The sequence below is a fragment of the Bos indicus x Bos taurus genome, chromosome 11 (genome assembly GCF_003369695.1).
Source record: "Bos indicus x Bos taurus breed Angus x Brahman F1 hybrid chromosome 11, Bos_hybrid_MaternalHap_v2.0, whole genome shotgun sequence".
Taxonomy (NCBI): Eukaryota; Metazoa; Chordata; class Mammalia; order Artiodactyla; family Bovidae; genus Bos; species Bos indicus x Bos taurus.
In genome coordinates, this window is record NC_040086.1 from 105,199,674 (window position 1) to 105,210,481 (window position 10,808).

General features: G+C 62.2%; 1 protein-coding gene across 1 annotated transcript; it reads right to left on the bottom strand.

Moving 5' to 3' along the window:
* Nucleotides 1-1,735: 1,735 nt before the first annotated feature.
* SAPCD2 (suppressor APC domain containing 2) lies at nt 1,736-9,163 on the bottom strand. Its single transcript, XM_027556926.1, has 6 exons — nt 8,354-9,163; nt 5,637-5,749; nt 4,897-5,043; nt 4,543-4,650; nt 4,347-4,457; nt 1,736-4,230 (listed from the first exon to the last, which is right to left on the bottom strand). The coding sequence occupies exons 1-6, from the start codon at nt 9,075-9,077 to the stop codon at nt 4,102-4,104; spliced, it is 1,332 nt and encodes a 443-aa protein (XP_027412727.1). The 5' UTR covers nt 9,078-9,163; the 3' UTR covers nt 1,736-4,101.
* Between the last annotated feature and the right edge of the window lie 1,645 nt (nt 9,164-10,808).

Below are 10,808 nucleotides of genomic sequence, written 5' to 3' on the forward strand. Positions count from 1 at the left end.
TCAGTGAAATGTCTGCCTATCTTTGTGAGTTATATTTTACAGTTGGGTGAGTACAACTTTAGGGTTGCTGTATCTTCCTGGTAAATTAAACTTTTTGAGATTGTTACTCTCTTCAATGTTATTAACATCTCTTGCCTTAAAATCTATTTTGTTTTAGATTAATACAACTGCTTGAGTTTTTTGTTTTTGTTTTTTTGGTATCATTATATTTCAGGTGTGTCTCTTAAAACAGCTTATATCTGAATTTCTAAAAACCCAATCTGATAACTCACCAGAGTTAATCTTTCACATATACTGTGAATAGTAATATACTTCTTTGACCTTATGTGTTTTCTGATTTTTACATTTTTTCTTCTAGATTTGAATTTCTTTCCCCTTTTCTCCTCCATTTCCCTGTCCCTCCCTTTTTTTGAAAGTTTTACTCTTAGCTATTATCTTACCTGGTTCTCCCAGTTATTGTAACTTGCAAACTTAGTAAAATAAACCCAGTTGGTGTCTTTTCCCACCTTGTGAACAATTATACTTGAGAATGCCTCAGCTCCCCCATTTCTGCCATCGTGACATTTGGGTTCTACTCCACTTCCCCAGAGCTCAGCACCCTCATCCTCATTAGGATCACTGTCACAGCAGACAGAAAGGGAGGAGGCCCGCTGACAGTGTGTGGACGCGCCATCTCTGGAGTGAGTCCTCCCTGGTCACTCAGCATGGCAGAAGGCTGCAGTCCCGAGGACCGCCTCTGCCGCAGCCTCATGCAATTCCAGGCCAACGCCACAGCTCCTAACCCACAGAAATGGCAAGAAAATGTGTTGCTTGCTCCGTGGTAAAGAACCCACCTGCTAATGCAGGAGCCGTGGGTTCAATCCCTGGGTCGAGAAGTTCCCTTGGAGGGGGAAATGGCACTCCAGTACTCTTGCCTGGAGAATCCCATGGACAGAGGAGCCTAGCAGGCTATTACATACAGTCTGTGGGGTCGCAAAGACTTGGACACGACTAAGCGACTGAGCTGTGTACATAAGCCACTAAGTTGTGGGTTTTAAAAATAGCAACTTTGCTGCACGTGGGATCTTTCCGTTGTGGCATGTGAGATCTAGTCCCCTGACCAGGGATTGAAGCCGGCGCCTCGCACTGGGAGCATGGAGTCTTGGCCACTGGATCACCAGGGGAGCCCCTATCCTCACTCTTGAAAGAGTGTCTGCAGGTGTAAGCATCTAGATTAATAATGACATCATCTCAGCTACTGATGGCTTTTCAGTCTCTGGACTTTGATGTCACTGTGGTATCTCCTTTGAGGGTAACTGGCTTTGTCTCTGGATGCTTTTACCATCTTGCAAGAGAAAATGTCATTTTTCTAATTCATCTTGCCTGGGATCCACTGGGATTCCTGGACGTAGACTGGTTTCTTAAGATGATTCTGGAAAAATTTAAGCCATTTTAACTTAGTATATTGTTCCTCCTCCCCATCCTTTCAGGAAATATAATCAAACAGCCCTCCACCTCTTAAGACGCTTCTCTCATAGTTCCTGACTCTCTAAGTGAATGGTCCTCAAATCGTCCCCTAAGCTCTGTTTCAATTCATAAAGTCTTTCAGCTGTGCTGAGATTTTCCACATCAAGCCCAGTCAAGTTTTAAATTTTATTTTCAAATTTCTAGTTCTATTAGATCCATTTTATTGGCCACTTTTATAGAGTCAAGGTTGACACTTTTAATGGAATAAGAAACTATAGATGATTCCGTGTTTGTGTTTTCAAGCATCTTTTATTTTTCCAGCTACACGAAACATCGGCATCTTCTCTGACCGTCCCGGTATCTGAAATGGCCACAGAATCTGTTTTCTCCTGGCTCAGTGGCTCCTTCCCCTGTGAGCAGGTTTTAAACTGGAGACACTGCCTGTCCTTGGCACTTGGTCCACAGGGAATCGCGAGGCCTGGTGGAGCCGCACCGCTCTGGCACAGATGCTCAGCCAAGGGTGGCCTCGCCCGCCCACTCCCAGCGCTGGTGTCACACTGAGTGTTGCTGGCATCTAGTGGACAGACGCTGCTACACCTCCTCCAGGGCACGGGCAGGCCCCAAGACCACCCCGCCCCCGGCGCTGCCCCTGTGTGGCTCACACTCGCTGCTCTGGAAAGGCTGTTTTGCTTCTGCCAGCCACCTGGGCTCGCCAGCTTGCGGGCACTCACAGCTCTCCCCTTGGGGTCTCCAGGGCGGCACAGGCTGCCTCAGTGCAGGCTGCAAATAAGGAGGGCATGTCTTCCGTCCTTCGTGGATGGCCAGCGTCATCACTAGGGGCCTCTCTGCAAGTCACGTCCTGCGTGGAAGGCCAGCATCATCACTAAAGGCCTCTCTGCAAGTCACAGGTTTCTCCCACTCACCCTGCAACTGAAGGGACCGCCTGCAGTTGGTGGTACCCCTGGGGTGAACACCGAGCTCTCAGCAGGGACGCAGAGCTCCTCAGGGCAAAGGCTGCCACCTCTGCTGTTCCAGCCCTCGCAGGCTCAGGCAGGGCTGGGCAGGAGCAGATCAGGTGAAGCGGGGGAGGGAGCTCCCCAGAACCCAGAGCTGGGATGGCCCCCGGCCTGGTGGAGTCACGCGGGTGGAGGAAGGATTCAGAGCTGGGGAGGGCTGTTTTCAGTTCTGGAATTAAGCAGACTCCTACTGAGGGGCTCAGGGCCTGAGCTGGTGCGGGGGCTCTGGTCAAGGGCTGGCAGAGGGGGACGACCAGGGGAAACCAGGAGAGGGGCAGCCTCTGGGTGGTCCTGGTGGGCCCTGGTCCAGTCACCGCATGGCTCAGATGCTGGAGACCTGGTGCCGCCCTTTGGGTCCAGCTCCCCTTCTGCCTCACATCCCAGGGAACCTGCCCAGGTCAACGTCAAGTAGCCTGCATGCCGGACCTGAGACAACCACCTTCCTCCACTGGCTGCCGGTGTGGGGAGGGCTCCAGCTGGCACAGGCAGAGCTGGGCCCCGTGGGCGCAGCACCCCGGACCCTGCTCTCTGGGCAGGCTGCCACCCCCAGGCAAGTGAGGCTGTGCACAGTCAGCCCTCAGATCCTGGCTCTGTAAGTGCCCGACCACACGGCCTGCCTGCCAAGCCTGGATGCCCTCAGCTCCAGGGGAGGGCCCTGGGGGTGCTCGGAGCCCCTGCCAGGGTGGCTACAGGCCAGCTGAGCAGGTGGTCTCCCTGAGAGCGGGCCGGGCGTGGGGGCACAGGCAACAAACGGCCCCGGCCGGACCCGCTGCCAGGCTGTTCCTGAGTCCTTCAGGCCCACATTCCTCGGACCCAGACCCAGGCCCGTCATTCCCTGGGAAGCACGCATCTGGTGGGGGTGCTGCTAAGGCTGCTGGGTCTCCAGGACTTCCTGGGGCACGCCAGAGGGTACCACCACCCTGAGGACAGGGCACTGCCCACGGAGGGCACCCTACGCCACGCTGGTGCCCTGGCCTGGCTACTCGGCAGGCCCAAGAAGGGGTACTGTTTGCTCAGTGGAGTCCGGGCCAGCGGGGTGACCGCCAGCCTGTTCGCCTAGCGTCTAAGGTCTGTGAGGAAGAGAAAGCAGACCAGCTCTGGCTCAGGCAGGAATCCAGTGAACCCTGAACACTGTGCCCTGGGCTCCCCTGGAACTGGACTCAGGAGAAGCCCCTGGACTCCTGGCTGAGGTCGGACCCCTAGTCCTGAGGAAGGAAATGTGTCCGTGGACCCTCGGGGCCAATCACCACTGGGTCTGAGGTGTCCCACCCCAGGGCCACCTACTCCGGGCCCCATCTGAGACACCCAAATGCAGGCTCCAAGGCCAGTTAGCAGCGCAGGGTGAGCAGGACCGCGGACTGGAGAGGCGGAGGGTACACAGGCCAGCAGAACACGGGAGTAGGCCCACAGCTGCTGAGGGCGGCATCCCCTCCCTGACAGCGGCTCCAGGCTGGGCGCCGGCAAGACGGCGTCTCCCACTCAGCCAGCCCCGAAGACCAGACCAGAAGGGAGGAGGGAGGCGATGTCCAGGCAGGTGTCCAGGCACCTCTGCCTCAGAGGGGGGCCAAGGGAGTGCCCCCCTGCCCAGAGCTGAGAGACTGGCCAGGCGGCAAGGTCCCATGTCTGTGCCCGGGGCTGGCTACATGAAGGTGGAGTCCAGGGGCCCGGCGTCCTGCTGGCTGAGGGCTCGGGCCTCAAACAGCTGCTTGATGAGGGCAGACTTCTCCTGCTCCAGCTGTGTGATCCGCTCACTCTTGTCGGTCACCTCCTGGGGAGGTGGAAGGGCGGTCAGGGCCTGGCCAGGGCCCCCCAGCCCCTGCTGGCACCCCGGACCGCATCCCGCCTCCAACCCCTGCCCGCACCCCGCCCGCAGCCCCCGCCCACCTGGGTCAGGAGCCGGTTCTGCTCCTTCAGCATGAGGATGGTCTGCTGCTGCCAGTTGGGGGCCGAGGGTGACACAGGGCCAGGGGGCCCCGAGGAGGACGAGGGCAGAGCCTACAGGGGGGCACAGTTAGGCAGGCCTGGCACAGCCTCTAGGATGAGGGTGAGGGTAGCACGAGCTGGTCTGGGAGGCACTCACCCTGGTAGCACAGGCCGCAGCCAGAAGCTCCCCCAGGCACCGGGCCACCTCCTGCACCTTGGGCAGCAGCTGCCCCAGCAGGCGGGGGCTGCCCTCAGCCCCGAGGTCCTGGAGGAGAGCACGGAGGGGCGGTCAGGGAGCAGGGCCAGCCCAGGGGTGCAGGGGGGCCCTATGGGCAGGGAGCCCAGGAGTGTCACAGGTGGAGAGTATCATGGCAGGGAAGGGTGACCCAGCACTCTGGGTAGAGGGGCACCCACTGTCCTCTGCCCACCTGGGCAGGGGATCACTGTGGGGGGAGGGTCGCTGTGCCCGGGGGTGGGGGTGAAGACGGGCCCAGGGAGCAGCGTCACTCACCGAGCTGGCCCTGCTCTGGCCCAGGCGGTGCTGGCGCTCCTGCAGGCGCTGCAGCTGCTGCTGGTACCACTCCCGGCCCCGTGCCATCATCTCCAGACCCTGCAGCAGCACTTCCTGCTCCTGCTGCAGCTCCCTCATCTGCTTCAGCTGCCGCACACGGGCACACGCTGCGTCACCCACGGGCACGTGCCATGCTGCACACAGGCACGCAGCAGGACAGGATGGCCTGCACCTGCCTGTGCCTGGAACTCATACTGGCCCACACGCACACACCCGAGTACAACCCCCTGCTCAACACACCTCCTTGCACACCTGCACTCACACACCCCGGTACCAACAGGAGCCCTTGTGCGCCTCCGCACTGGGAACACAGCCCCGCTCCTCCTCCCGGGACTGGGGGCAGTCTTGGCCTTCCTTAGCCTCTCCACACAGGGTTCCCAAGGGAATCTTCCCCCCTTTATGGCATGTGGTCATTCTCAGCGGGTGGGCCAGCCTGACATGCCAGGGAAGCAGGTAGGGGCCAGTGCAGTGCCGGGGAGGGGCTGACCAAAGGACTTCTTGACCTGACCGTGGGCCAGCTCCCAAGTGGGTTCAAACCAGGATAGGAACTGAGGTTTAGAACCGCCGATGTTCCTGCCACAGGGTCCCCTCCCAGGCAGAGGAATGGTCCAGGAAACCACATGTGTGGGGGCCAAGTCCAAACCCAGGCAAGATGGTAGCGCCCCCGGGCCCCTACTCACCAGGGCGCAGTCCACGCCGTTGGTGATGGTGTGCCTCCGCCGTTCCCCTCGGGCACGGGGCCCCCAGTGGGCGGCCCCCGTGCCGAGTTCCTGGGCCCTGCAGGTCACTGCTCCTGTAGCAGAGAAGTGAGAGCCTGGCTCACTTCCCGTGAGGCAAGCTTGACTCCCCCAAACCCCCAAAGATCCATCCCAGACCCACCCCCCAACCAATCCCGGCTGCACAAAGCCAGGTGCCCAGGCCTGCATGCCTCTGGGATCCTCAGCAATCCAGAGCCTCCCTGGGCCACACCCTGCTGGGGCCTGGCTGGAGCCTGGTCCTCTCTCACCCCTCACAAGCTGCCCTCACACCTGCCTTGCAGACAGCCGTGCGGCCACTGAGGCACAGGTCTGCACTCGCACCGCCTGTGCAAGCTCCTGGAGGGCAGGGGGCTCCATCTCATTCAGCTCTGCACACCCAGGGCCCATACCTCAAGGGCTCAAAGGCTGCTGGACTCGGAGCCAGCAAGGTGACCTCTGGCCTCCACTCCTCTCTCCTTGTCCGCCTGGCCCTTTAAGGGTGACTGGGGCTTCCCAGGTGGTGCTGGTGGTAAAGAACTCGCCAGCCAATGCAAGAGACACAAAAAGACTCGGTTCAATTCCTGGGTCGGGAAGATCCCCTGGAGGAGGCCATGGCAACCCATTCCAGTATTCTTGCCTGGAGAACTCCAGGGACAGAGGAGCCCTGCGGGCTACAGTCCATGGGGCTGCAAAGAGTCAGACATGCCTGAACCGACTTAGCACACACGGAGTTCAAGCAGGAGGAATGTAGGGCTTAGGTAGCAGAGCCCAGCGTTCTCCCAGGAAGGAGACTGCAGCACGATCCCTGCATACCTGCACCAGTGGAGCCCCAGCAGTAACTCCTACGCATACATGGCCACCCGCAGAGTTGGCGTGGGGCCAGAAAGCCAGGTGCTTCCCTGGGCGGGCCTCCTGGAGGGCCACCAGCTTCCCTGGAGGACAGGGAAGGCAAGCAGGGCTGCCCATGAGGGGGGAGTGGGTGCAGGTGAAGAGGGCGCCCTCCCTGGGCTCCCAAGCCCTATGCCCTGCCTGGCATGGCAGTGGGCAGGTGATGCAAGAAGCAGGCACAGGTATGTCTGACAGGGACACTTCCAGAGGGCTGGGACCAGGTGGCCATGTGGGCCACCGGCTAGCTGTAGTAGACCAGCTCCAACCAGCCAGCCTGGCAGACCGGCTCCAGGCAGGCTGAGTTCACGTTCCAACCTGCCGAGCCGCGCTCCAGGCAGAGAAGGCACAGCAGAGGGGTGCTGGGGCACCCTGGAACACCTGGGCTGGTCTGCACCAGAGCTTTGCAGGGTGGCCCAGGGCCCCCAGATGACAGCAGGCTGGAGGCCCAGCAGGCAGAGGCATCCCTGACCCCACGCCACCCCATCCGAGTGGGATCTAGCAGCCTGTACCTACGGGGCTCAGGCCAGCCTGGGGTGCATGCTGAACCCCAACAGGAAACAGGAAGGAGGGCCTGGACGGCGGGGAGGGCTTGGGGGGCTGTGAACGTGGGGCACCTTCCTCTTCCTGGGGTGCTAAGGGTTCTCAGACCTCCAAGTTTTGCACCCAAACAGTATGTAATGAGCCCCGTCTGGGCCTCCGCTGGTAAAAGGTGACAGTGGACGCCGGAACTGGACCTCAGAGGACCGCAGTGAAGGACCTGGTGCGATGACGGGCCTGAGGCTGCAAACCCCAGTCCCACGGCCAATTCCCAACCGCATGCAATCACGCGGACAGCACCGGGCCCGCACTAGGGCCGCACGCCCAGAAGCCCGCTTCCCCTTCACACCCGGGGGGGACGTGGAGACCGGGCAGCGAGGAGCCTGGATGCAGGAGCCCCCAGCTGAGGGTCTGATGAGCTCGACAGGGAGGCGGGGGCCACCGCAGCTCCAGCTGGCAGTCATGGAGTTGGGGAATATGTCTGAGCCTGGGCAGGGGGTCCAGCAAGGCTGGCAGAGCGGTGGGCAGCATAGAAACGGCCACAGCTGCCCAGCGGAGGGCCTGCACCTGCACAGGCTGAATGGCCCGAGGGGGCCCCGCCCCCTCCCCGGATAATGCCAGTCTTGTTCCCAGGGCAGGCTCTCTGGGGGATAAACAGGAGACCATTCAGTCATGCCCTGTCCCTGCCAACTGGACCGGAAGCTGGGCCATCCCCAGGGGCTGTGGTTGATCCCGCCCAGGTGTCAGAGGCGCCAAGGCTCCAGGCCTGGAAGATTCGGCTGGAGACCCTCCACTCTCTGCCCTTTCTGGGGCCAGGTTCTCCTGCACCACGCCTGGCAGCTCCACCCTGCCCTCAAGGGGGCGGTCCGCCCAGGTCTCTCCGCCGAGCTGCTAGACCGAGAAGGACCCAAGGAGGCAGCAAAGGCCCTTCACAGTCTGGGGACCCTCCCTTGGCACCAGTGAGAATTGCCTCTGCCTGAGTCACCAGATGAACCCAAGGGCCCGGGTGTCCCCAGGTGTGGGCAAGTACTGAGGTGGAGAGCCCTCAGACCAAAACGGCTCCCCGCTCGGGTTTAGCTCGGAGTGGGCTCCTGATGGGGTCTGCGGGGGCTCCAAGCAGCTCCTTGGCAGGGTCCCCGAGCACCCGAAGCGCGGAGGAACTTCTTTTCCCTGCAGGCAGCGGGGTGACGCCAGCGGGGAGCTCCGGGCGGGCCCAGGGGCCGCCCCGCACTCACCCGTGTCCTTGCTCGGGCTCCGCTCCAGCGCCGCGCCCCGGGGCCGCTCGGGCTCCGCCGGACCGGCCGCCGCCTCCGCCGGGCCGCACGGCTTCTCCAGGTTCCGACTCGCGACGCCGGGGGCAGCCGGCGCGGGGCGCGCGCCCAGGGGCAGGGGCTTCCTCTCCAGGACGGTCCGCGGCTCGTCGGCCGGCGCGAACACCAGGCGCGAGGGCGGCGGCTGGCCCCCGGGCCGCGCCGAGCAGCCTTCCCGGGCCGGGTCGCGTGCGGGGCCCCGCGTGCCGCCGTCGGCGCTCGGCAGCGCGGTGCGCAGGCCGGCCACGAAGCGCTCGAAGGTTAAGTAGCCGCTGGCTGGGGCCACCTGGCGCAGGCCCTCGAGCACGCCGCGGGGCAGCTCGCGCGCGTCGGCGCCCCGCCAGCGGGACTCGATCTCCCGCAAGTGCACGAGGCCGCGCCGCCGGTCGTCCAAGATGTCGAAGAGCGTGCGCAAGCTCTGCAGAAAGGCGCGCGGCAGCCCCTCCGTGCCGGGCGCGGGAGGCGGCCCGCCGCCCGGCTCGGCCATGGCGGCTCCGGCCATGGGCGCCCGTCCGCAGCACTCGGCCTCAAGCCGCCCCGGTTCGGTCCCTGCGCAGTCCGACAGCGGGCCCGGCGGCGCGCGACCCACCCCGACAATAGCGGCGACTTTTTGAATGGGCCTCCCCGTGGCGTCAACGCTCATTAGCATTCGCGGTGGCCATTGGCCGAGGCTAGCTCGTCTCCTCTCTGATTGGCTGAGAGGCCGGCAGCCCGGTTTGATTTTCGGATGCAGAGGCCGGTGGCTCGCGCGCTCCCGCCGTGCCCAGAGGGCCTGGGGGCGAGCGGAGGCGCCCGGCGGGTAGGGGGCGGGGTCCCCCAAGTCCGCCTCCCTCTCGAGCTTGCGGATGGGGGCGGGACCCCCGAGCGCCCCCGTAGATTTCCCCTGCCCAACTACTCCGGCTGCTCCCTCCGCGGTCCTGACCTCGCTGGCTCTGGCCGCCCAGCCCACCTTCCGGAGGGCGGGGCCCGGGGCCGGCGGTAACCTGTTCCCAGGTCGCCTCCCGGGATAAGGAGAAGAGCAGCCCTCCAGGGACCCCCCTTCCCCCTCGAGCTGCCCCGCGCGCTCTTCGCTGAGTGTCCCTCGGCGCAGCCCTGGGGCTTCTTTCTCTTGCGCCAGGCGGGCCCCAAGGGGATTGTGGGCTCCAGCCAGCTGGGCGCTTCCGCTCACAGAAATCTCTCTGTCCCCACCGCTGCTCGCTCCTCCGCCGGTCCCTCGGGAAAGCCTGGCCTTTCCTGCCGGCCGCAGGACAAAGCCACTTTTCCTGTGTCCCCAGATTGCCGTGTGCTCACAAGGTCCTTCTGCTCCGGCCCCTTCCTCTGGCTGGACACCTCCTCCAGCTGCAACCAGGGCACTCATGGCCTCCTGAAGCCAGCTAGGCAGGCCTGTGCACCCCCTCCCACCCCTGCCCACTGCCCCTGCTTCATTCCCTGGTCACTCTGTCTGGTCAGTCTGGGAGGGGCTCATCTCAGGCCCACTGATGGGACCTTCCCCAAATCAGGGAAGGACCCGAGATACTGTCTGCTTGGGATCCTGCCTTCCCCATAGCCTGCCCTGAGGTCTTGCCCTGATCCCTTTCCTCCACTGATGGTCTTCTCCATGTAACTGATACCCCACTTTGCCACTGAGCAGAGCAGATGAGTTATCTGCTGCTTTAGAAGAAGACTGTTCACCTTGGGGGGTAAAAGAACAAAGAGTTGACGACCACCTCCTCCAGACAGGCTCTTGATGTGGCGATGGGCTCCACACTCTGGCTGGCCTGCCTACCTGTGCCTCTGTGTCCTTGGGCCACAGGCACTGGTTTGAGTCTCAAGCTGTTGTAAGGGCAGCTGCCCTGGCCAGGGAGTGTCCTGGGTCCACTTCTCTCCTGGGGTTATCCCTCAAAGTGAGGACTCTTTTATGGTGAGGAACTTGGGGGGTACCTAGAAAGCTGTGAGCCTAGAGTCACCCCATGGAGACTGGTCTGTCCCTGCCTTCCCCTTTAGTGGCAGGACCAGCCAACGTCCCCAGAGGCATTCAGGTCTTTTGTCCTGCAGTTCGTCTCCCCTTCCTTCTCTGCTTCCAGCAACCATCCCCTACCCCAGTCCCCTATGCTTAGGGTACTGGTGTTCCTTCACCTCTGAGTCTTTGCACTTGGGGGCTCTCCTACCAGGAACACCCTTCCTCTGTGCTCCTGGCTGAGCCCTGTGCTCTTCTGGTCCACAGTGGTGCTCAGTGGAAACCTTCCTGGAGGTTGCAGCGGAAAGAGCATCTTTGGGTGGGACGCTGAACCACGGCGAGGTCTGTGGGAGGGGGCGGCCTGGGGGCAGCTCTGTGGGGTTAGGGTGGGTGTGGAGGCCGGCGTCTGGCAGCAAGCAAAGCTGCTGCCTCTCAGACGTCATG

Excerpts from the sequence above, each read along its gene's own strand:
- SAPCD2 (XM_027556926.1), bottom strand. The coding sequence starts at position 9,077 with ATGCTAATGAGCGTTGACGCCACGGGGAGGCCCATTCAAAAAGTCGCC. Across the intron at positions 5,750-8,353 it reads GAGCCCGAGCAAGGACACGG|GAGCAGTGACCTGCAGGGCC; the intron begins GTGAGTGCGGGG and ends TCTCTGCTACAG. Across the intron at positions 4,231-4,346 it reads AGAACCGGCTCCTGACCCAG|GAGGTGACCGACAAGAGTGA; the intron begins GTGGGCGGGGGC and ends CCACCTCCCCAG.